Raw genomic sequence first — 27186 nt, forward strand, 5'->3', positions numbered from 1 at the left:
AAAAAAAAAAAAAAAAAAAAAGACGAGAGACAGATTTATTCTGAGAATGCTATAAATGTAAGCTTCATTTTCTTGTGTTTTTTTTGAGCTGGGAGTCTCACTCTGTTGCCCAGGTTGGAGTGCAATGGCATGCTCACGGCCTCTGCAGACTCGACCTGCTGGGCTCAGGTGATCCTTCCACCTCAGTCTTCCAAGTAGCTGGAACTACCATGCCACCATGCCAGCTAATTTCTTGATTGATTGTAGAGACGAGGCTTTGCCAAGTTGCCCAGGCTGGTCTTGAACCTTGGGCTCAGGCTATCTTCTCGCCTCTGCCTCCCAAAGTGCTGGGATTACAGGCATGAGCTACCGCGCCTGGCCTACAAATGTAATCTTAATGGATATTTGACCAGATTTCCCCAAGTTTATGTGGTGTAATTAATTATATAAATATGCCTTGCAGTTTTGTGCTATCATGAGTTATCATGCAGTTATCAGGAGGTCAGTTTTCCAGACACATTTATCTGTAATGTCAATGAAATGAAGTGACCACCAGTTTAAGAACTTAGAATTATTTATAGTATAGGTACACCCCCCCCCTTACATTCAGCTTTTGTAGGGATCTTATTTCTCTAAAGAATATGCCTACGAAAGAACTTCCTTTAAAAGACCAGAAACAGGCCTAGGTAGTCTGATCACCCTGAATGGAGGGCTGTATTTTAAGTTGCCAACTCACTATAAGTAACAGTGCAAAGTAATCATGTGCTACATGGCTCATTATATCAGTCCTGACTTTAATCAATGCCTCTTGAGAGTAAGTCAACAAGCAGAAGACCAATGCTCCTAGGTTTAAGTAGTTTTTTTCTTAATAGTAGAAATTATATTCAAGAAACACAGCAAATCATGATTACTGTCATTTCAAATTCAAGTGAGGAAAGAGTTGCAGACTGAGATAAATTAACTATGTAAATTCTCATTACAATCTTCTGTGACAGCAGAGTTTACCCAACCATAACTGCTGAACTCTAAGTACCATAAATGATTTTTTTCATCACTCATAAAATATTTATTGAGTGGAACATAAGGCACCATGCTTCGTGTCATAGAAGTCAAAAGAGAGGAAAAGGAGAACGAAGGCTGATCTTCATCAGAGAGCAGTAAAAGTACCAGGGTGAGAGGAAGTTATCAAAGTAATGTGGCTTAAACTAGACCTTCCCTTGGCTTTTTAGCCTAGAACCACCAATGAAAATAAAATGTTCTTTTTATAGCTTCAGTGATACCACCTTCCTTGCTATGGGGCCTCAGTTCAAAAATGCCATAATAAACCTGGACACAACCAATCTGGGCATCTGAACAACTGTGCTCAGACAACTGTGGACTTGTTCCCTCGCTCCATTTACTGTGGATAAACCACCAAGGAATTAAAAAGAGACGTCTAAAGCAAGGAACATTCTATATTTGGAACACTGGTATTTCATGGGCACAGATTCAGCATTTTAGCTCTGGCTAACAAAGAAAGCCTGAGTTTGGTTAATATTTACCTACCTTATGATTTCGCAAAGCAGAAAGTCCCCAGGGTTGCACCCTTGTGGAAAGATTTTTCTTTATCTGACCACTGTATGTTAATGCTATATGCTTTTTTTAATGCTAAAATTTATTTAAAATAGAGAAAAATAAATAGATGTGTGCTTTCTGGGGGGAAGGCAGAGGCGGGTTAGGGAGACATTTATTTTCCACTCCTGAGGTTTCCCTCCACGAGGAGGGACTCTTCATTAGATTAACAGCACTGGCCTCCAGGGGGAGAGGCGAGTCTCACTGATTGTTAAGTTTCAGAGCAGGAACCAGACATGGGAAGGGAAGCACCTTCTCTTTCCCTTCTTCTTTGCGCATAAGGATACTCTGCCCTGCCATAAAGTTTATGTACTGGCTGAGGCTGGATGGGAAGATTCAATTCAGAGGCCTAAGGTTAGGAAATCCTTCCTCTAGGCACCTGAGTTAGTTTTCCCACAGCTCTCACAGCAATAAAACTCATATTTTGAAACTCTGACTGCCTGGATGTTTTGTCTGTTAACTGGTTCAGGCAGTGAAAAGAGAAGTGCTGTTTGTTAGCCCCCAAACCCCAATGTACTTTTAATTTATGTCCATCTGGAGGTATAACTGCAACGTGTCAAACCAGGAAAACACCAGAAAAACTTTCATCAATGAGTTCATAAAATCTGTATCACAATTCTGCTACTTTTCTAGATTACCTTGTAGTCTTGTCCGGATTTACTCTGTAGTGTGGAAGAAACATTCAGACAGACAGACTGAATTTTGCGAAAGAGTCCTGGTTTAGATCCGTGCTGAACCACTCCCTCTACCTTTAGTGCCAGTTGCTGGTTATTCTGGACAGCAATAGGCTCTGCAGGGTTCCGAGGGGATGGTGACAGAGCAAGCTGGAATGCCAACATTAAAACAAATTAAGACAACCAAGAGCAAGCTTCCCTTCTGACAAACACGTCTGTGCTAATCATTGGTTGCAGGTTAACACATTTGTGTGTGTGTACCCCCTGCCCTCACATGACTGCATTGTGCTGGGACAACCAGACAGATGTACCTTTGAAATGCTTCTTTTTAAATACCAATGTGTTTTTCATCCCAAATCTCAGTTCTGTTTGAGGGTAACAGAGAATCAGAATAGCAAAGGCACTGTTCTCCCAGTTTACGTGGAGAGGCATTTCTTTGATAATGAATCACTTCTAGTAGGAAAATGTACCACGTAAATTTTCACATCCAGTTGCTGTCTCTTTGGTCTTAAATAGTTTTAAGTCGACTAAATCTAAATGTAAATGAACTTAAAATTCTAGGATTACCTGCACAATTAAGTTACCATGGTATTAAAAAGTCTACATCCACAAATGAACCAAATGACATTTTTAATCTCTCAGAGTAGCTTTTCTTGAAAAACATATTTAAAAATCTCAAATACACATCAATTACAGAAAGTTCATGTCTTACTAAATGAAAAATATAAATTTGAGTCTTTGATAATGCTGTTGAACTACCGAACTAATCAACCCTGGAGACACTCCACTTAGAACTTCTTATTAGATAATCTTCCTTATTATTCAGGTCATTTCAAAATGGAATGTCCTATTATTTGTAATCAAAAGCACTCAACTGGATATAAAAGTTCACTGAAGACATTAACTGACAGGGATAATACAGGAAATCACTCAGAGTGACAATTTTCTCCCTTTTGCAACAATTCAATTTTTTGAATAAAAAATAGCTTTTGAATTTTGAGTGGCTTGAATATTTCAAAACACTAATTCTACTCATTGACCAGCTCCTCAAACTTGTTAGTTAGGAGGTAGGGCTGGTGACGTTTTACTGGACCTGACCATTCTATGTTGGGTCTAAACAGGCTGATCAGATACACACTTGGCTCAGTCTCCTTGTAGGCTACATGATAAAAACCCACTACCTAATTCCTGCAGATAAGAGACAAATGACAGCTCCAATTACACCTGTCTTGCAACATTTGACACTGACAGTTAAAAAGGGAGAGAGTTTAACTTTCAAACTCCATTCCCTTCACCAAGCCACCTGATAAAGGAAGGAAAGGCTTACAACTAAAGGTTTTAAGTTGTATCAAAACCAGTGGTAACATACTGAAGTACAGTTATGCCCCACTTAATCTTCAGAAGATACATGTTTTTTAAGCCTACATTAACCTTAGTATTCTTCCTATGTTACCTTGATGCTGGTAGATTGCAGTTTCTGGAAAAAATATCTCTGAAATGAAAGGGGAACTTTCAGCAAAGCAATGATGGCATTGCAGAGGCATGCTGTATGCTGGGGGGAAAAAAGAAACTAAATCAAATAAAAATAAATTTTCAAATTTCATCAACAAATGGTACACTGAGTTGAAAACTATAAATGCTCATATAGATTATAACAAACGTACACAGCAATCAGGAAATAGGCCCAACATCCAGGAACTGTGTATATGTATTAAAGTATTCATGTCAAGAATCACAATTACAGATTTTCACTTTATTCTGAAGTATACACAACAGGAAATAAATGACAGGAAAGAGGAAGTCCACATTCCTCAAGGCCACACAATAGGTAAATTTCTCATTTCTATAGAGTTTAGAGCTACTAGACATTTTATCATATAGCTATACACTAATATCTAGAGTTAACTATCATATGACAGAGTATGATAAAGAGTAAGGTTAAGAAGCCAGAGCAGCATCTGGATGTCTGAGGCTGGACACCAGAACCCATAGGAACCTCAGCTTTGGGCTGGCTCATTCTTTCATCCCATCTCCACTATGTGGCCTTCTCTGTCCCTAGGGCCATCAGTCCTCAGTGAGTGAGCAATGGTGGAAACTTACTAGAATTCAGATGAAAGATTACTATGTAGTCTACCTCTATGGAATCCTGAAACTTTAATAAAACACCATATTTCTAAAACCTATTTCACACACTTAACTCACTTGTGAAAATCCAAGCGTAACTGCAGAAGAATAGAAACACTCAGTTGAATCCTTTGAGTCTTAGTGAAAGGGGTCACAGAATTTATTTTAAAGATTACTCAGTCTAATCCCCAACTTTGCTGAAGAAAAAAGGTCACACAAGTCATGGATAATTTGAGACTAGAACCTAGGTTGCTTGACTCTTCAGTGATTTTGTTCAATTTCACCAATGATGTACAAACTTAATGAAAGAAAAAATTAAAGCATCATTAGAACACTTTTAGCTTTGGGTACACGAGAATTATTCCTGCTTGGCTTACTATCCCCTCTTCAGTCTACTCCCATCTCAGTGGCCACCCAAAGCACCACAGGCTGAAACCACTGTACCACGTAGTATGCTGCCTTTCCAAGTAGCTCCTGCAGTTAACTTTTTTTTAAAAAGTTGAGCATTAAGGCTAAAAGGCAGAAAAATCCCTTCCTTACTGGGTTCAGGCAACTGAACATTTTGTGTCCAATAAACTCAGAGTACAAATGCCAGGTCTATTGCTTAGGATAACCACAAGACAGATCTAAAGACACTGGTCATATTTCTCCAGGTTTAACTGTTAAAGCAGCACCATTCATCCTCCTGCAACAAGTAATCCGGAAAGTGTTTTCAGGAATATCCTATCTAGGGTAACGGCTTTGATGCTACAATAGTGTTAAAGGAGAGAAGCATCTTTAACTCAGTGACTTCAGGCTGTTTCCAGGTGGAAAGCCACTGTGTTGCCTTTTAAAAGAATGGATGCAGATGAAATAATGGATGCAGATGTTGCAATCTCTCATTGCAAAGTCAACAGGCCGCTGGGCACACACCTCTATAGGTATGTTAGCAGATCATTATTAAAGTAACAGTCTAAAGATGTGAAATTACATACCATGATCAGTGAATCAGCAGGAGGATTAACACTCTCTTAATTGTCAAATGCAATAGACACTTTTTTGACATTTCTGTGGCATCTGATAATGCTCTGCCTTCCATGAAATCCCACCTAATGATCTCTATCCTGGCTTTTTTCTTTCTCCATGTTCTTTCCTAAGATCCTCTTCTTTTGTGTGTTCCTTAAATGCTGATGCTCTCCCTGTCATCTTCTCTTCTCAATTCATATGATCTTCATAGGTAACTCTCTCTACTCCCATGACTTGAGGAACCTCCATGCTCATAATGACTCTACATGTTTTCCAGTCCATTTCTTTCTTCCAACCCAGACCTCTTTATCATCCAACTGCCTAGAGGTAGCTACATGTTTGAAAAAAAAACCTTCATCTTCTTCTACCTCCTCTCTATATTCTCTGCCTCAGTAAAAGATCAATCAGTTGTGCACTTGGTCACTCAAGCCAGAAACTTGGAAGTCATGTCTGAATGGCAGAGCCAGAATTTGAATCTAGCTCTGAATGAGCTGCAGGCTCTTTTCTCTGTACCATGTTTATTTCTGGGCAAAACTTCCCCTTCTTGTCATTACATTCTGTGTGATTCAACGCCATCAAGATGAAGTTACTGCTTAGCCTATATTTAATTCCTTAAGGTAGAGCTTAGAGGGATATGAAAATAATCACTGTCTCACACAGACACATCTCCTTTCCAAGTAGCTGAAACTACAGGTGCACGCCACCATACCCAGCTAATTTTTTTGATTTATTGTAGAGACGAGGTCTCGCCAAGTTGCCCAAACTGGTCTTGAACCCCTGGGCTCAGGCAATCTTCTCACCTCCACCTCCCATAATGCTGGGATTACAGGCGTGAGCCACCATGTCCAGTCAAAGGCAGTCTTTACGAATTTCCTTAGCAACCAATCTCAGTATCAAATAGCTATCGATTCAATTCAGTAAATACTATCAACAATTTTCCATAGAAAGCAATATATCAAGAAAATTATCTATCCTTAAATCTACTCTAACCCTTTAATGACACAGCCTGCCAGTTTATTCTAAAAACAATAAAGAATGAGCATACAGAATGAGAAGACTAGAATCCAGGAGTGCACCACAGGGAACCCCAGCATCTAATATATGGGCAAGGGAAGAGAAATTCTCTAAGGTATAAAGTTCAAAGATTGGGTAGCATGAACTGAATGTCTGAGTTCCCCCCAAAATTCATAAATTGAAGCACTAAACTCCAAAGTGATGGCATTTTGAGATGGGGCTCCCATAATGGAATTAGTGTCCTAAATGAAGAAGAAGAAAGGCCAGAGTTCTTTATCTTTCCCCGCCACGTAAAGATACAGCCAGAAGACAGCTATCACTAGGGCCAGGAAGATAGCCTTCGTCAGGAACTGAATGGGCTAGCATCCCGATCGGACATCACTATCTCCAGAACTGTGAGAAATAAATGTCTAAGTCACTCAGTCTATGGTATTCTGCTATAGTCTCAGCTGAGACACTGGGGAATGGTCAGACAGGGAGGAGAAAATCTGGGTGAGAGTGTGTCAGTCTGTCCTGTGACTGGGAAGCCAGGAGAAATTTAATAAAGATTGAGTGTTCAACAGTGCCAAAGGGAGCAAAGATTCAGCAGGCTAAAGATTGAAAGTATACTAAAAGAAATTAATGTCATCATCTGGCAGGAACTGATTTATTGCCAGTCAGACAACAGTAAAGAAAGCCCAGTTCTTTCTGTTTCACTTGGCCAGTGGCTCTCAACCCTGGCAGCAGGACATAGTCACCTGAGAGCACTGAAAAATACTAATGCCTAGGCCTCAATTCCAGAGATACAGAGTTAATTTGTCAGGGCCAGCGCCTGGATATTGATGCCTTTTTTATAAAGCTCGCAAAGTTATTCTAATGTGTAACTAGGGTTGAAAATGATTGCAACTCCCGTTGAATTGTTAAAAAAGAAAACAAAGTTTAATATGGATTCTGGTAGAGCATATTTAACATGTTAATGTGTCCATATAACAGGTAGAGATGTGCTAAATGCTTTCATGGATTATATCATTTAATCCCCACCATGATGCTATGAGGTAGGTACTCTATAAACCCTGTTTTACAGATTAGGAAAGTCACAGAAAATAACTTGTTCAGCCCACACAGTAAGGTACCAGAGATGAATGAAAAACCCACTTCCACATAATAACAGCTCATTAAAAGAAACACCACTTGCCATATAAGAAACAGGGGTATACTTCCGATTGAGTGATTCTACCTCCTCTAAGACATGATTATATACAGACATCATTCTTCTCTCATATTCACTGTCAGCCTGGGCTGTTCCAGCAGATCCATATTCCTGGAAGCTGAAGAAAAGATCAGCATCAATTACTTAACCAAAATAGTAGCTATTTTAATGCCTAATGTATCTGGTACTTTCTACAGATTCTTATTTAATTTTTAAAATAATTAAGTTATTTCCATTTACAGATGAGTAAACTGAGGCTTGGAGAGGTGAGTATTTGCCTATAGTCATATAACTAGTAAGTGGCAAGCCAGAATTCAAACCCAGATTTGACTTCAAGTTATATAATTATTAATCTCTTTGGTTGTTAGAAAATACAGAAGCGTTTAAACCCGTTGCTGCCATGAGGTAAAAGAGATGTTAAGACACTTGAGAAGGTGACTATCAATAGTCAGCAGATAAATGCCAAATTACCAATAAAGATACATAAAGAATAGATAAGAATATGGAGAGAGCTGAGGAATGTCATAAAAGTCTTGATCGAGTCACTAGGTAAGTAGGACAAACAAGATTTACAGAGATTTGTAGAGATGTATAAAACCCTGTTTTATGAATCAGGAACCAGTCACAGAGAATAACTCATTATTTGTACAGAGGCATTCATGGCTGGGGAAATGGCAAGGAATCTAGAGCATGGCGATGAAACGCACAGGCACATTCAGGGAGAGCTAGTATACAGAGCATGCTAGGAAACATTTAACCGAGATTTTTTCTTTTTTCCTCTACTGCTATAATCTCCCCAAGATTCCTGAACATATTTCTTTTCTCTTGCATTCTAACTAAGCTTCTGAAAATGCAATGTAGGTAACTGAAATATGCAGGGCATAGCACTGCTCTTACTACTCCCTATTATCATGCTAATGCCTACTATGTGCAAGGCACTTCAGCTAGGTACTTTATACAGATTACTTCATTTAATCGTCACAACCACTCAGGGAAACAAGCATCATTATCTAGGATAGGTTATGCACATGTGGCTGCCTATTGTCCAATGTCCAAAACAGCAGATTCACATGTTTTATCCAAGTTTCCAGTTGTTATGTAAAATGAAAAGTCCAGTGCTAGCTGCTCTGTCATAGCCAGAAGCTATTCCATAATTTTTTAGGCAAACACAAATAATTATAGGCTAAATCATGAGAGAGTGGACACAACAGGCAAGCATCTCAAAATACATTTTCTTGATAATCCCTAAAAGTTGGCATGAGGTAGATAAAAACATTCACAATTATAAACATCTACCCTAGCTTATTCCACATTTATTGGACATACTGGGCCAGTGTGGTGGCTCACACTTGTAATCCCAGTACTTTGGGAGGCTGAGACGGGAGGGTCACTTGAGGCCAGGAGTTTGAGAACATACTGGCTCAGGTATTATGTAAGCTGCTAGAGATGCAAAGTTGAATAAGATGAGGTCCCTTTTCCCAAAACCTTCCAGGCTGTAATAGAGATAGAATTCTGTAAAAATTATAGTGAAACAGTCAATGTAGCTAGACCGCCAGAGAATAGTTCTAGACACACTTCATCCTCCTGAGGTTTATTAAGAATCAGTTCCTTCTTTATTTAGAAGGCAAAGAAGTATACAATATCAAGAATCAAAGCTTTAGAAGGAATCCACTTCTTGCAGATGTACACTGAGAACGAGACCCAAGTTGCTCTCATTTGAGGTATAAGTTTTTTTCTGCGTTTTTCCATCTTTCTGAAGAGCAGAGGCTTGAGGGGTGGAGAAGAGTGGATAAAGGCACTAGGAAGGGGAGAGACTGAGAAAAAGTGAGAGAGCGTGGATGAGCTGACTAGGTAACTCCTTTCACCCCATTCTCTTGACAGTGTGCCTATCTCTCTGTTCAAAAGCCAAACAAGGAAAACATTAATGCTAATAGTCAAGCAACAGTACAATATTTGTAAAATGAATCAATAAGAGGTAAAATGAGTATGACGTATCAGAAATGATGTGAACCTAAAAGTATCAATAATTGGGAAAGACTGTGAAAGACATAGTGACTTAAGAATATTTTGATGTAGCCGGGCTCGGTGGCTCAGCCTGTAATCCCGCGCATTTGGGAGGCTGAGGTGAGTGGATTGCCTGAGTCCACGGGTTCGAGACCCGCCTGGGCAGCGAGACCTCATCTCTACAATAAATCGAAAAATCAGCCGGCCGTGGTAGCGCATGCCAGTGATTCTGGCTACTGGGAAGGCTGAGGCGGAGGATGGCTGGAGCCCAGCAGGTCGAGGCTGCGGTGGCCGGGAGCGGCCACTGCACTCCAGTCTGGGTGACAGAGTGAGACTCCAACTCAAAAAAAATAAATAAATAAAGAATATTTTGATGTTTAAAAGGAAGGAGCTTGTTTTTCTAAAAAAGGTACACTGCATGTCTAAGGGAATGATGAACAGAGAGAAGGATAAATGGAAAAATAGATAAAAATTATGACATGAAAATAATAAAGTGGATCAGATAAGTGGAAAACAAATAGCCAAGTGCCCTAGTCTGAGAGTGGCTAGCACTTTAAAATAGAAGGCAAGCCAGATATGGTGCTTCATGCTTTTAATCACAGCAATTTTGGGAGGTGGAAGCGAGAGGATTGCCTGAGCCCAGGGGTTTGAGACCAGCCTGGGCAACTTGGTGAGACCTCATCTCTACAATAAATAAATAAATAATTAGCTGGGCATGGCGGTGCATGCCCGTGGTTCTAGCTACTTGGAAGGCTGAGGCTAAAGGATCACCTGAGCCCTGCAGGTCAAGGCTGCAATGGCCATGAGCGTGCCACTGCACTCCTGTCTGGGCAAGAGAGACTCCGACTCAAAAAAAAACCCAAAACAAAACAAAAAAAGATGGCAAAGATCTTGGTATTGCACTGAAATGAAATGGTGAGTCAATGCTTTAGGGTAGAGAAATTTAAACTGCTTTGTTGATTATATTCTTTTTGAGAAAACTGATCTTGGAATCTCAGGTCTTACTAGGGAAAACGCATATTCCAAACAGAATACTATAATAGAAAAAAACAATGAACCATTCTTTGATTAAAAACAAGTGCTTTGGATAATTAATTAGCTATTAGGGGAGGGGAGAAACGTGTTAATAGAATCTGGAATATTTTGGTTTGGGAAACCAAAACAATGTCAACTTCGAGTTTAACTGTATCATTCACTCAATTTTTCACAAAAAGTTCTTTATGTTATTATAAAAAGAAATTGCTCATATTCAAAGAATTCCTTCTCAGTTATTTTTCTAGGTCAATATTTTGAAAACAGGAGGTAAGTAGACAATGGAGTCAGAAAGTCTGTTGTGTCACTAGTTATAGGAACCTGGACAATATGAAAAAATTCTTCCTCTGTGTTTTTTGTTCTATAATATCTCTTCCAAACCATTGCTATGATTAGGTAAGGTAACATATGTGAAAATGTTCTGTAATGCAAACTATTATTAGAATTACCTTGCTGATTCTGGATCCAAAATTAGGGCTTCTATTGCGTGAGATATCAGTAAACAGCTCTGCTGCTGTCTGGATTAAGGTTAAGGATATATATGAAAATAGATAAATTCACTATAGATTTATGTTACCTGAATATTAAATATGTCAAGATGAAGGTCATATTTTTAGTGAAGGTAATCATAATGTCATCAACTTAAATGGTCTGGGGTTTTTCCTTTTAAAGAATATACATCGTCTATACAAGTGATTCTCAAATCTTTCTAAACAGCATACTTTAGAAGCTAATGTGGGAGGGGGAACCAACCAATGGGCCCTGTGATAAAAATCATCGCAACTCTGATTTAGCTATAGGGATTCTTCATACAAGTTTGAGATAAATAAGCAAACAATAAAAGGTCTCACTGATAAAAGTTAAAAGAACAACAAGAACCCCAAAGGTCTATAGCCTTTACCCCCAGAGGTTTCTAACCTGGGGATTATGACATCTGTCAATCTCCTTGAAATTGTACACAAATTTTAGGTATTGTGTGCATATATGCATTTTGTAGGACTGGGGGTCTAAGGCATTAATTAGGTTCAATCAGTAAACCAAATGCCAAGAACTACTGATTGGTAAGTCCTACAATATTTATAATTTATATCCCCTCCTTTCAAAAATGATTTGAGGCCTGGTGTGGTAACTCATGCCTATAATTAGCACTTTGGGAGGCCAAGGTGGGAGAACTATTTGAGGCCAGGAGTTCGAAACCAAGTTGGGCAACATAACGAGACCCCAGCTCTACAAACACACACACACACACACCCAGGCATGGTAGCACACCTATAGGTACCAGCTACTAAGGTGGCTGAGGTTGGAAGATCACTCGAGTTCAGGAGTTCCAGGCTGCAGTGATCTATGATCGCGCCATTACTCTCCAGCTTGAGTGAAAAAGTAAGATTCTGTCTCTTAAAACAAAAACAACAAAATAATGATATGAAGTTGCTAGTAAGAAAATATGGAGATCTTAGAGTTTAGGGAACAAAAAGGATGACTAAACTATTGAATAAATCATTAGTAAAGGTAATGAGAAATATGACTTTTAGCAATGAAGAAAGGTGAGGCCAAATAAAAAATATTACCTGGTGGGAAAATGTATTGTGTTGTCTGTTATATCTCAAGTAAGTACAAGGTATGCGACACTGGTGGGACTCAGGCTTTGGATGCTCTTTCTGGAGGTGGACAAAGACCACCATCATGTTACTACTTTTTATAAAAGCCTGGTTGAAGTTAAAAAGTAAAATTAGTCTGTTATATTAGAATCCAAAGAGGGAAATTATTAACTATAATATATTTGTATGCTTATCTAATATACATTTTGTAGGTAAGCATATTTGAAGTATTTAGTCTACATTTAAAAGAAAACTTCCAAAGAACAAGAAATACTGGGCAAGTTTGGGATACAGCTCTACGTTCCTCAAAGTTGCTGAGTCAGCATCAAAAGACGCCTGATAAAGATCCCCATATCGGGAAGCAAGGCTTCGAAATTCTTCCATGGACTGTTTCATCTATAGAGAAGAAAAAATATTAACGATGACAAACAAACATTATCATTATTGTATAAACAATAAAAAATCAAAACATTAAAAAGATTTATGTTCAAACAATAAAAATTCAAAAAAATTGAACTATCATTCCATTTTCAGAAACTCTGTTAAATAAAGTCAACAAAAATGGCAAATGCAACTATATTCACATTATAATAATTTATATATGATACAAGAAACAAAACATTTGCATTTTAGCTTCTTCGAGTTTCACTAAAATAAATAGTATAGTTATAAACATTCCCAAGTTCCTGAAAAATGTATGTCTTTCTCTTTATATAACATGTAGCACCCATTAAGATATCATCAATCATTTTACTGTTCTAATAACACATCAGCCTATTTTTGACCAGACAGAGAGTTAATAAGCATTTGATGCTTATGTCTGCGTCAAACCACTGATCTTGAATTTGACAACTTTTCATCTCACAACTAATTTCAAAAATCTTTAAAGTGTAAATAAAAAGAGCACTGAAAAGAAAGTTAAGACATGCCTGATTGGAGATGCGACCACACCTCTGAAGGTCATTTCCTAAGGTCATGGCAATTGTTGTGGCAATTGCAGGTGGGGGGCTTGTCTTCAGGCTATTACAAGTACAGATAAGTTGAGAAAAGGCTTGTAGAAGGTCAATCCTGAGTTTCACAAATTCACACTGAAAACTTAAGGGATTCAGTGGTGTACTAGCAGCCTGACAAAAAAAAGAGAGATTTAAGATAAAGTAAATGTAACATCGAGTTGGGGAAGTACCAAGTATTTGCCACAGTTTGTGTACAAGTACAGTAGTTCTAACACTGATAGTCAAACACTTAAATTATAAGAATTATGTAATATTATAAAGACAAATGTACTGTTTCAAAAACGTTTTAAAAACATGTTGTTATTAACATCAACCCTGATAAACTGTATGTTCTATCAATATTCAAATGTTTCTTACTTCCTATGTGGGTTGGCTAGTTCACCATCAGTAAGATATTGCATAATGGATGCTTCAAGGATATTACCATTGCCCCAAGCCCCCTTATCACCTTCCTACCTTTCTAACCTGAAATTCCCATCACTGGAACCATTAACAGTAGCTTTAAAAGTTGGAGGCAGAAAGGAAAAGAAAGATAAGAGCAGGAGAAATTATGTTTCTAGGCAGTCACATTAAGAAAAAAAAAGTGCATTACCTCAAAAATACCTTCTTCCATTGCTAGCCCAGATTAATATAAAACAGAATTTCTGAGTAGACACTTTAGAAAGCACAGAGAAGCTACCAACAAATAACAGGTTATAACACACAAATAAGTTTCAATGAGGGTGGAGGAGTGTCAGGGGTTAAGTCTTGGATAGCAAACAGTAGTACTAGCAAGGTAGAGAGGGCAAAGAACTGCAAATCAAGTCAGTGTGAACAGAGAACTTAAAGGACCTCAACTACTTAGCAACTGACCTAGCGACCTAGGAGAACCACCATGCTTTTAACAAAAGGCGCATATGCTAATTTAACAATGAAAGAAGACATAATGACATTTTCCTATATAATATGACCCACTCAAAACAATCTGATGCTGTTCCTTAAATACAATCTCACACTGTTCTTTTAGCAGAGAAGCCAGATGGAATTTTTAGTTTTTATAAGCCAGTTACAATATTATCCATCTTATCAAGTACTATACATTGACCTTAGTGTCAGTTGTCTCTTCTATCATGTGTCAAATGAGTTTTATTATTTGGTAACATTTGCATTTTACTCTTAGAACAGTGAGCTATCCCTGGCACCCTTTATAAGAACGTACACTTACTTGTTCTAGTACTTCTCTCAAATGGCAAAGGTCCTTGATGAAACACTTTACATAAGGTAACAGTAATAACTATACTCGATATATTTAATTCTCTAGTTTTCAACCTTTGAGATATTTTGTTCCAACCATAAAACAGCACAGGTAAGGATATTACTGAGATCATTTCAATTGTTTTTAATTTCTTAGATGAGATACGATTAGCTTTTGTAAGAAGATAAATTTCCTCTACCTACTCTGCCCCTAAAGCTCCTACTTGTTATTTTTAATTTACATTTCTCAGCAATTTTGGAAGGGACAGGAGTACAAGTAGGTATATATGATACTGTTATATAACGACAGTACAGACCATATTACCAGACCAAAAATACTGGTAATATTTTTCTAACATGCAGTGTAAAACTGAAAGAGAAGCAAGATGTAGTTGTAATGAGAAAGATCTGCTGCTACTCTAGAGTTATTTCTAACTTACAAGAAAAATTTGTTTGATGATAACCTTGAAAGTGATTGTGCCATCTTAGACTGTGCTATGCTGAAGGAAATCAATGTTAGATATAGTATACATGTTCAAAAATAACACAGAAAAGATAGATTTGTCATAAAAGTCAAAGACTTTAAAAGCTAATATCATCCAAGAAAGATGGGAGATGTGTAGGAAATTAAATTAAGATAGAAGTATGAATAATGCCAATGAGAAATAAAAGAGACATAATTTCTTTTTCTTTCCACTATGACTTATGCTTAAATACAGGTTGCGTTCTAACATCAGCAGATAAAGCAAATATTGTGTATAGTCAAAATTACCCAAGAAAATTCCTCAGGAAAAAATCATTTCCAGTTATTTCAACATTGACAGATAAAGTAACAGTAAGCTCAGAACTGCCTTCTAATACTCACTCTGGAGTATAAGGTAATTGAGAAGAATGGCTGGTAAGATTGTCCCACTATTTAAATAGTTTATTTATTTATTTTTGCTAAACATTTGTGTTAAACATGCATATAATGCTATTTCACTGTATTTGTGATTTGTAGTACATATTGTCCTAATGGAGCTAGCTAAAGAAACTAATGCAGCTGAAAAAAAAGAGAAAAAGCTAACTGATAAACTTATCACATTATTGTGATAGGTTTCCATGATAAGCCAATCTAAAGCAATGGTGAACCAGATTAAACCAGTCCTCCTGCTAGGAACAACTGGTAAAATAAAACAAAATATTTAAAACATCTATGTGAAAGCATCAAATAGCTACTAAGGCAACAAGGACTTGTGGAGTCAAAAATCACAAAGAGAAGGGAAACTCAAGGAGGTGAGACTGACATTTTCCCTCTTGAAACATATGCTAAATTTGAAAACTATTACTGAATGCTGAGCAGAGCTTTAAGCAGTCTCATAAAACTAGGGGAGGCCGTGGAAAATACTTCAGGTTTTCTGCTGTAACCTCAAAGGTCTGTACCCTAGGAATCAGAAGAATTTGAAAACACGCTGGCCTTCACAAGGACTGAAGTATAACTTTGAGTCAGTCAATCCCTGGCTAAATTAACATGATCTGCCTTTAGCTAAGTGCTTATCAAAAGCAGAGAAAAAGAAGTTAAGGCTTTGAATGTTATACTCACTATCATTTTTCATACACAATGTTCAAAATTCAATAAAAAATAACCAAGCATACAAAAAAGACAAAACTCTGCAAACCAAGAGAGGAAAAAAGTCAAAGATACAAACTCCAATAGATCCAGATGAAATATCAGATACAAAATTTAAAATAACTATGATTAACAAATTAAAGAAATTAAATGACAAGATAGAGAACCCTAGCTAAAAGGTAGAAAATATAAAATAATCAAATGAAAAATTTGAAACTAAAAATACATAATAAATGAAATAAAAACTTAATGAATGGGTTTAACAGTAGACTAGATACCATAAAAGAGAGAGTAATTGAATTAGGAGATAGGTCAGAAGAAAACATCTGGAGGGACATAGAGAGTGATAAAAAGATGGAAAATGCAGAAGAGGATGTGAGACATACATGAGACATGGTAAAAAGAACATAGATACACTTGGAATCCCAAATGAAATGGAAAGTGATATGTTATATTTAATGAAATAATGGCCAAATGTTCCAAAACTGATTAGTCATCAAGCTGTACATTCAAGAAGCACTATGAACCATCAAAGACATTTGCATACACTACTGGTGTTAGGCTTAAACTGGAAACCACCATGACAACTGGTTAGCAGTAACTACTAAAGCTGAACCTCAGCATGTCCTATAATGGAGCACTATACTACCCAGAAGAAATGCACACCGAGACCAAAAGACATGTGTAGGGGTGTTCATAACTGAATTATTCTTTATGGCCCCAAATAGCCCAAGAGTTCCAGACAAGCCTTGGCAACAGAGCAAGTCCCCATTTTATACCTATTCAATATTTGGTAACAACAAAAATTAAAAATTAAAAAAAAAAACCCATCATTGTAAGCAGAATGCAAAGCTGGTTCTTCTGGTTCATGTCCCCCGGTATCCACTCCTTGTACAGAATGAGTATCTTTAATCTGAAAATTCAAAATCCGAAATGCTCCAAAATCTTAAACTTTTTGAGTGCTGACAAGATGCTCAAAAGAAATGCTTACTGTATCATTTTAGATTTTGAATTAGGAATGATCGCCTGGTACTATAAATATTCCAAAACCCAAAATCCAAAACACTTCTGGTATGAGTATTTTGGAGAAGAGATATTCAACCTGTATAATCTTCCTGTGAAGGTGGGTAGGACCTGCAACATGCTTCCAACTAATATAATACAGCAAAAGTGATGAGATCTTGAAGATGTAATTTAGGTCCCTAATGAATTGACTTCTGTGAATCTGACCTGATCAAGTGAGCCCATGAAAAGAGGGTGTAGAAGGTGAGAGAGTCTCTTGCTGACTTGGAAGAAGCAAGCTTCCACAAGTACTAGAGGTGCAAGGAAATGAAGTCTGCAACTAAGCTCATGTAAGCTTAGAAGAGGACCTTGAGCCTTCTCAGGCCTCACATACTTAAAACTGGCCCCTGGCAGGCACATTGACTGCAGTTTCATGACACCATGAGTAGAGGACCCAGCTAAACCATGCCTGAACTTCTGACCCACAGAAACTGTGAAATAATAAACAGATGTTGTTTTAATCCACTACATTTGTGGCAATTTATTATACAGCACAGAAAGCTAATATAGATACTTTATAATCTTTATTCCTTTTTTTTTTTTGAGAAAGAAGGATTTATGGAGAGGACAGAAAAGCTCCCACAGTGGGAGGGGACTTGAAAGGGTGGCCCCATAATCTTTATTCCTAAGAAGCAAGACCGCTCTATCATCAATAACTGTATTGGGGAAGTTGCTGTAATGGGGAAACATTACTACAGGCTTCCTATGAGCACTGAATTTTTAACTCTTCCTGTTTAGTGTGGCTGAAGCAGGTAAAAAGCATGATCCTTAAAGCTGTATATCTTAGGTTTAGATAATTAATATCGGGAAGTTAAAGGGCAGTTCATGTTCATATTTATTCAGTTAAAAAGAAAGTTACTGTCAAATCTACACTTGCCAAATAAACATCTTATTTTTAAAAATTCTCGATAAACCCTGATAGTACAATTAGAAATGTGAAAAGTTGTTAATGACTGTAAGGATCATACCACCTTTCCTTCTAGGCTGCTATCAAATGGAGACTCATTTTCTAGCTGTTGTTTTATTTTTATGATTATGATTATTATTTATTTATTTATTTTTGAGTTGGAGTCTCACTCTGTTGCCCAGACTGGAGTGCAGTGGCACACTCCCGGCCACCGCAGCCTCGACCAGCTGGGCTCCAGTGATCCTTCTGCCTCAGCCTTCCAAGTAGCCAGAACTACAGGCACGCGCTACCATGTCCGGCTAATTTTTTGATTTACTGTAGAGATGAGGTCTCACCAAGTTGCCCGGGTAGGTCTTGAACCCACAGGTTTAGGCAATCCACTCACCTTGGTCTCCCAAAGTGCTGGGATTACAGGCTGAGCCACCGAGCCTGGTCATAATTATTATTTTTAAATTCTTAAAGCAGTGTATGGCATACAGCAAGTGCTTACAATCTGTTGAATAAAATAGCTCCTTTTCAAAAGGAGAGCATTTGAGGCCCAATGACCTACCCAAGGCCACAATGTTATTGGCAGAACTGAGACTAAGACAAGGCTCCCCTGTGAATCAAGTGCTTTCTTCGTATGTCAGAATTCAGTCCGTAATTAATGTCAAGCTTCATTAAATACACATACTACAACAGATTATTAAGTTAAATATTCAACATTTTTTTTTCATAAAATAATTCTACCTGCTTCACTGTTTTGTGGGCCTGTTTCTCAGTTATCATTCATTACACTAATTAACAATTTTATGCTCCATATAAACTAGAAAATGAAATAATTCAATTGATCTGTACCAATAATTCCACCTATTAATTTTCAGAGGCATTTATTAGCCTAACAGAGGAAAAAAAATTTTCTCAGAAAAATCAAAGGGAAAGAATCACTGTAGCTAATGCTACTTTATTAAAAAAAATTTTTTTTGAGTTGGAGTCTTACTCTGTCACCTAGGCTAAAGTGCAGTGGCATGCTCACGGCCACTGCAGCCTCAACCTGCTGGGTTCAGGCAATCCTTCTGTCTCAGCCTTCCAAGTAGTTGGAACTACAGGAGTGCACCACCACTCCTGGCAAATTTCTTTTTCTTGATTTATTGTAGAGATGAGGTTTCATTAAATTGCACAGGCTGGTCTTGAACCCCTGGGCTAAGGCAATCCTCTCGCTTCGGCCTCCCAAAGTGCTGGGATTACTGGTGTAAGCCACCACACCCAGCCAATGCTACACTTTAAATTTCTGTTTTTAAATAGTCATTAATCAATCCTAGACAAAAAAACAAAACTTAAAAAATATGTGCCTCGTAGTCGTCTACATACTCTCTTTTAGGACATATTTATTCTTTGCTCTACTTTGAAGTACTACTTTTGCAACGGTCCATCATTAAAAATATTTTAGACATGTTATAAATGTATGTAAACAGGCCAGGTGTGGTGGCTCACAGCACTTTGGGAGGCTGAGGCAGAAAAACTGCTTGAGCCCAGGAGTTTGAGACCAGCCTAAGCAACATAGCGAGACTTTATCTCTACCAAAACAAAAACAAAAACAAAAACAAACTGGAAAAATAAGCCTGGTGTGGTGCTGTACACCATGAGTACCAGCTACTAAGGAGGCTGCAGTAGGGAGACTGCCTGAACCCAGGAGGCTGAGGCTGTGGTGAGCCATTATCATGCCACTCTACTCCATCCTGGGCGATACAGGAGAAACTGCCTCCTCCATCCCCACAAAAATGTATGTGAATAGATACCAAAAGTTTTATGGTCCCATCTTAATATATACAATTTTTAAAGTTGTGTGACAAAACTTTACAAATGTTTAATGTTGATTATATAACCTCTTTACTTCTAAGGGGAAAAAGCTCTTGCATTAGTCAGAAAATGCTCATATTGGGAAACAGGTTCTTACTCAGAAATATAACTAATTAGAAGAAAACATAAAAACGATAAGTGCCTGTTCTCTCTGTAATTCTTTCATTTTCTTGGCAGGAAAAATAGAAACTATAGCTAGCTGACTGTTAATTTGGAGAAGGAGGATCGTACAGAGGGGTACAAAGTAACACACTAGAATCCTAGATAATTTTTCATATATAAAGCAAGAAACTCTAGTTATTTAATATTTAGAGAGAAGCGGCTAGGTATGAGATGCAGTCAGGAATTTATGTTTGATGGTAGTGCTGCCCAGGCTGAGACCTTACTAATAACATTCTAGAGAGGGAGGATGCTACTCCACATCACTTGTCCTTTCTGCATGGATTCTGTAATCCTCTTCACATGTGGCATCCAGTTCTTTATTAAAAAAAGATGATAAACTTTCATCAGTCTATGAATGTAAATGGGGCAGGATTAAGTGTTTATTTCCATGACCTATTTACTACTTTGATATTGCCAAATATATACATCAGCAGGTTTCTTAAGGTAGTTAAATTAGGATAACCCAAAGAGAAGGGAGAGAATTTTCACACAAGTCATCATCACCAAGGGAGAATTAGGAGGACTTACTGTTAAGGAAGCAATCCCTTTGTGATAGAATTTTAAAGACTCAGCAATGCAAGAAAGTGCTGAACTATAATTCTCCTCTAGCAACCCAGTAAGACACTGTTCTGCATGTGAGAACTCCTTTAAACTATTCAGCCAGAAGTAGAAGTGTTCTGAGGCAACCTGAGTCAGCAAACTCTGATAAAGCTCTCTGGCCATGTCATGATTACCCTAAAAAAAAAAGGAAAGAAGTAGAAGGGGCACATAGTGAGGTTCTTACATTTGAAGAGTCAATGCAGCAGCTAAAAGACAATCCAAACCTTGGATAAGTTTAAGCAATTATTCCATATATTATATAATTCTTTCAGACTCACTCTAAACATTTCCTCAGAGAAAATATGCCGAGTTGTTTTTATGTAACACAATGCTTGAAGTTCTTTACTAAAACAGTTTCAAAGAAAAAAAAATGGAATTAACTATAACCCCTGTTTAGAATTTTAGCTCAAAATATAGGAAGAATAGTTACTTATTGTATGTCATTCTGCGGTAAGGGAAGTCCCAAAAGCATAGCTGTGGGGTGGAGGGTGGTTGGGGGGATGTGAATGCCATTTAATGCCTGGGGCCAGGCATGCTGAGTGTCCAGCAGTGCTTGGGACAGTTCAGTATAACAAAGAACTGTCCTAACAATAGTGTTGTTCTTCCCATTCGAGAAACAATGTAAAATTAAGAACATGCACTTCAATCATCTAGAGTAATGCTTCTCAAACTTTGTTCTCTGGACTTACAGCCAAAGGATTTCTGTACTTGCCAAGGTTGTATTTCCTCTCAAACAAAATTAATAAAAAACTGTATGGCTGAGAGGAGCATAGCATATTAAAACTTTCCCATTTCTACTTAAGAATGATAAGGCTGGGGAGAGAAAGGGAAGAAAGACATGGTGTACTGATAAAAGAGGACAGAAACAGTAGCCTTGGTTATGACAATACAGGGCCAAATGAAAGTGGCACTAGTAACCTACAGCCAGAAAGAGCTCAGATTTTAACTTCCTCATAACACTGATAATGCCAACAATATATACATGATTCTTTTATGACAATTAAAACCAGGTCCTTTCCTTCATCATCTTTAGAACCCATGGCTAAAAGGTACTTCCACCTTTACTTTTAGTTTTGACTCTAATAATCACACAATCTAAGGTACATGATGTGACATTTCTACGAAACCAGTTCACTTAGAAGAGTAATACATACCATTCTGGAAGCCTGTCTGGCAATACGGTATACAGTCCATCCATTGGAAACGCTTTCAAGTTGCTGCTTAATTACTGCCTTTACTTCAGCAGATAATGCCTTCTGACTTGCTACAAAAATCACAGTAGCCAAACTCACCTAACGTTGGGCAAGGAGAACAAAAATCAAGAAAAACATGTAATTTTATCCAATGTCATAGATAACCTACCCAAAAGGGAGAAAAACCAATTAGAGCCCAATGAAAAAGAACAAAACTTGTATTCCACTGACATTTATTTAATTTTTCATTTTGAAGTCATTAAGTAATTTACTTCACTCAGAGAACTGTTTATAATTGCAAATAATTAGAAGCAATGTGCATAAATATGAATATAATTTATAATCACATACTGATACTATACATCAATAAAATGGATTAACTAGAGATATATTTCTTCACATAGATTAGCAAAATAGGCAAAAATATGCAAGAGATTACATGTTGTATGATAATTACATAAAGTTAAAAATATGCAAAATAATACCACATATTACTCAGGGATATATACTCAGGTAGTAAGACTATAACATGCATGAGAATGATAAATACCAAATTCAGGATAGCAGTTACCTCTGAGAAAAGGAAGCTATCAGAAGCTTCAACTGTATTAGTAATACTTTTTTCTTAAGCTAGGTGATGGATGCAAGAGCATTGTATTATTCCTTAGATTTCTAAAAAAATTTTTTAGAGATGGGGTCTTGCTATATTGCCCAAGTTGGTCACAAACTCTTGGCCTCAAGCAACCCTTCTACTTTTGGCCCTTCAAAGTGCTGGGATTACAGATGTAAGCTACCATGCCCTGCTACCTTAGATTTTTTGAATATTATGTTTCATAATTTAAAATTGCCTTACATTAGTACTCACAAAAAAGAATAATGAACAAGTTCAAAGTGCCACTTCAATGAAAAAAAAAAAAAAAAACAACTTAGCTAACTGCCTCTTAATATTCCAAAGTTTACTCACACAAAGATTCATACATGTTATAACTGTATGACACCAATCCCATGACCATAGCCATTTAGTCATCAACGGTAACCTTTTCTGATGGTTATCTTTTACATAATACCTTCTGGAGAATTAAATATAAAATAGGCTTAAATAAGTCATTTTATTATGTTCTTTTCCCAAGCTCTAAATTCAGATGAATAGAAACAATACGGAATGGTAATCTTGCAGCTTTCATTTAATTTATGACTATTTAAAATGTATCCTACTCTCAGTCTTTGAGAACTTTCAACTAAACATAATCTCATAGCTTCCACAGCTTCTGTTTCTTTCTAAGCATACACCTTTCCTAAATCCAAGAGTCTAGAGAAGCTTAAAATTGGATCCTAAACAGCTAAAAAGATCCTGGAATGCAAAACAGGAATTTGGGCTAATTTATGGATCATTCGCTTTTTAACTTCTATTTTCTGAAATACAAAGCAGGGTTTAGTTCATTATTTATTTGCTTTGTATAAAAAAGAAAAAAATTAATTTTTATTTTGTCCTTTGTAATAAAAAACTCCCATCAGATTGAAGACTTTGGCTATACTAAGCTAATCTGACAGGAATTAGGAGAAAGCAGTTTCAGATCTGAACAAAAACATGGTTTTTTAAATCAAAAGTGAAAACAGTAAAAAGCTCAGAAAGCCAATTCTATCTAGATTTCAGCATGCTTTGAGTCTTAGATAACTATTTTAACCTTTTTTTTTTGTTTCACTTTTCAAGTAAAGTCAAAGAGTTGTGTTGACTTCTTAAAGTAATTCCCACTAGATCAGATCCTGGTCAGTCAAAGGAGATTCAAAAAGGGGCTTTTTACCAGAAGTTCTTGTTGCTTGTCTGTGGCTGACCGTCCAATCACCTTGTACAGCTCCATGAGGTCACCAAGCATCCCATCACCCAGCACGGGCAGCTGCATGGCAATGGCTGCCAGGCAGTGGCACATCAGGATCCGGGCAGCATCCTGCGCACTGTGTAACTGAGTCAACAAGGTTTCAACCACTGACTGGCTAAGATGGGGCCTGCCCTTGGCCAACTTCACCATACAGTTTAGAGCAATCTGCATACCAAAAAGAAAGCGGACTAGTCACACTTTTCTGAAGGTATTCAGTCAAGCTTTAAGAAAAGAGCTTTGTACAAGTTACCGGGAAAAACCAAGGGCAAGGTTTGTGTAGGCATAATGGTTTTCTTCAGAAGAAACACGTGAGATACTGAATCCCACATTAGGGTTTGTGGAGTGTACCATGTTTAAAATAACAAATCAAGACTGTAATCAACCACTCATTTCAAAATAAGATTATAAAAATGTTTTTTAAAAAGAGGTGAAAATCATAAGGAATAATGCCAAAGAGGCAAATTGAAGCCAAATGCCACCATTACTGTACTTTTATTACTTTCCAAGAACTACTTTTAATAGTGTGGTTTATAAACTACCTATGCCAGAATGATAATAAAAATATAGATTCCTGAAGCCTACCTATCCCAAACTTAATAAATTAACTTTTCCTTTTTTTTTTAGTGCTGGGCTCACTGAGAGTTTGCAGTTTTAAAAAGATGATTTAGATGACTCTAAGTACACTTAAGTGGGGAAGGGACTTTAATCATCTCTTATTTCTCAACTGAAATCTAAAAACTGATTGACTTTAGAGCTTCTCTCACTCAGGCCACTTAAGGCCATCACTAATATCCAGCAAAAAACTAGAAACCCAGAAATATTTTTACTTTTACATGGCCAACAGATTAGATTATTTTGTCCACCATTAGCTCCTTTCCATTCTCTCCACCACAACATAAACCTCTACCTAATTTCAACTTCTTAATTCATCCTTCATACTACAATTATTTAGTTCTCAATGTGGTATTAGGAACACATCATAAAATTAGAGTCTGACAAATGCACCACTGAAGTTCAGTTTGCCCCACTAGCTGGGTGGCTTTGAAAGGTACTTTATCTCTCTGAGCCTTAATTTTCTGATGAGTATAAGAAGGACACAAATTTCATTATAGGGTTACTGAAAGATTGTAAGAAATATATACACAAGAATTCAACAAAGTTTGACACATAATAGATATTCAAATAAATAATAATAATTATAACAAAGGTTAGAGTCCGTCTACTGCTTTAAAATTTTATTATCTTCTCATTACCTATAGAATCAAGTTCACATTCCTTAGAATGAGCCTTGATATATTCTATGATGCAACTGCAAACTACTCTTCCAAACTCATATTATGTCATCCAGCCACAGTGGGCTATTCACTATTATTCTTCTAACATAACAGGTACATTCCTGCTCTCAAGACTTTTATAATAGTGGGCACTTTTTTAATTACTGCATTCTATCCCATCTTTCAGGGCTTAACTCCGAAGAAGTCTTCCACAATATCCTTAGTTGAAATTAATCACTCCCAACTCTGACCTCTCAATTGCACTTTAAAAAATACTACCAGAGAATTTACTGTGTTCTGTTTGGTACTATATATCTTATATAAATTTAAGTATCTCACTCTAGATGAGAAGCTCCTCTATCACAGAGACCTTTCTTGATCATCTATATATATATCCCACTGTGCTAAGTCTAGTGTTTTAGTGACACCTACAATTGCTGGGAAAGAGATTTGCTTTGCTTTTTTAAAAAAAAGTTTAAACTTACACGGTTCCAAAGGGATTCTAAAGATCCTCTCAGAATGTGCTGCCAAATACATTGCCTGCTTCCTTTCTCTACTTCGTGATTATCAGCTTTTATTTAATGGCATTACTCTCTTTATTGTCCATCACTATGACCACATCACTACTTTTCTTAACATGCTTAAATAAGTTGTGACTTTCTTCAAGTCATACCTTAGACAACCTAAAGCTCTTACATTCTCCAATGTCTAACAGCTTTTACTTCTACTAACTGTGCTCTCTCTTATTATTAATTTTGCTCATCACAAAGTTATATTTCATGTTTCACTCCAACAAAAATATTCTCATTTCAGATTTTAAAAATCTTAATTATCTCTAAGATAATTTCTGTAATTAAGTGAAGGTCAAAATTCTTTATAATTCTTCCTTTGGTTTAGGGCTTCTACAATTGAGAAATCAACAAGCCTTTATGTATTTATGAGTTTGGGCTGCAGCTATTCCAACAGTTTTTTGTGGTCTTATCAATGCTACCTCAGATTAAAACTTCTAAGAGTATAGGAGCTCTGCCTATTTACTTCCTTTATATTGTCCAGGACCATCATATGCATCTATTACACTTAATAAATAAATACTGCCAGCTGGTGGGAACATGGGCCCAAACTCAGATTTCTATTTTGCCTACCTTTTGGGATACCACTAGTCAAAAAGTCAGTTTTCAAGATAAAGATCAAGGGCAAACATTTGTTTAAGCCAGGGGTTGACAAACCATTGTCTGTGGGTGAAATCTAGTCCCCTGCCTGTTTTTTTATTTTTATTTTTTTATTTTTTTATTTTTTTTTTGAGTTGGAGTCTCACTCTGTCGCCCAGTCCGGAGTGCAGTGGCTGCTCCCAGCCACCGCAGCCTCGACCTACTGGGCTCCGGCGATCCTTCCGCCTCAGCCTTCCAAGTAGCCGGAATTACAGGCGTGCGCTACCACGCCCGGCTGATTTTTTGATTTATTGTAGAGATGAGGTCTCGCTGCCCAGGCGGGTCTCGAACCCGCGGGCTCAGGCAATCCACTCACCTCAGCCTCCCAAAGGCGCGGGATTACAGGCTGAGCCACCGAGCCCGGCTGTTTTTTTATAAATTAAGTTTTATTGGCATATAGACATCTTTATCCTTCGTTAAATATATTGTCCATGGCTGCTTTTTCCCTAAAAGGGAAGAACTGAGTTGCCCTGCAAAAGAGTGCCAATCCCTGGTTTAGGCAATGAAGATAGGCTTTATGTAAAATAAGTGACACTTTCACCTTTAAAGTGGCTTGAGCACCTGGACTATCATCTTGACTACAAAGTACCAGAAGAGATTCCAGGCCAAAGACAGCATCTTGTTCCAACGGCAGCAGATCTAGAAGAAAAAACATAGCTTTATGGTGGTCTAGTAGAGAGAGTTAAATAAACAAACCTACGCACACACACAAACACTTAGAGGAAAAAACATAAGGGAATCTAAGATATAGGAAACACTTAAATGCATAAAGCTAACCTTCCTTGAAAAAGTACATGTGGCACTACTTCAGACTTTACTTCTACCACTTTATTGAAGATTAAAAAAATACACATTAAATCAAGAGCTACAGCCACAAAACTATAAATAAAGCAAAACTGAAATAGTGTCACCAGCTTAGCTAAGGAAAATACTAAGAACAGCAAACTATACAGTATGTGTTAATCTCCCTAATCAGACA

General features: G+C 37.3%; 1 protein-coding gene across 4 annotated transcripts in view; it reads right to left on the minus strand.

Annotated features, from left to right (window-relative positions):
• INTS7 (integrator complex subunit 7) overlaps positions 1 to 27186 on the minus strand; it is an 88989-nt gene that overhangs the window by 2054 nt on the left and 59749 nt on the right. For 2 of the 4 annotated variants that reach the window (XM_008049141.2, XM_021708083.1), the window contains 10 exons: positions 26749 to 26846; positions 23651 to 23890; positions 21810 to 21947; positions 20584 to 20790; positions 13160 to 13354; positions 12523 to 12626; positions 11082 to 11150; positions 7582 to 7714; positions 3718 to 3816; positions 2229 to 2414 (listed from right to left, as the gene is read on the minus strand). In XM_008049141.2, coding sequence (XP_008047332.1) covers positions 2229 to 2414; positions 3718 to 3816; positions 7582 to 7714; positions 11082 to 11150; positions 12523 to 12626; positions 13160 to 13354; positions 20584 to 20790; positions 21810 to 21947; positions 23651 to 23890; positions 26749 to 26846 — 1469 coding nt within the window. The remainder of the gene's footprint in view (positions 1 to 2228; positions 2415 to 3717; positions 3817 to 7581; positions 7715 to 11081; positions 11151 to 12522; positions 12627 to 13159; positions 13355 to 20583; positions 20791 to 21809; positions 21948 to 23650; positions 23891 to 26748; positions 26847 to 27186) is intronic. The other 2 variants (XM_021708081.1, XM_021708082.1) reach the window with 2 other exon arrangements.

The sequence above is a fragment of the Carlito syrichta genome, unplaced genomic scaffold (assembly GCF_000164805.1).
Source record: "Carlito syrichta isolate Samal-C Ts95f unplaced genomic scaffold, Tarsius_syrichta-2.0.1 Scaffold130587, whole genome shotgun sequence".
NCBI classification, from domain to species: domain Eukaryota; kingdom Metazoa; phylum Chordata; class Mammalia; order Primates; family Tarsiidae; genus Carlito; species Carlito syrichta.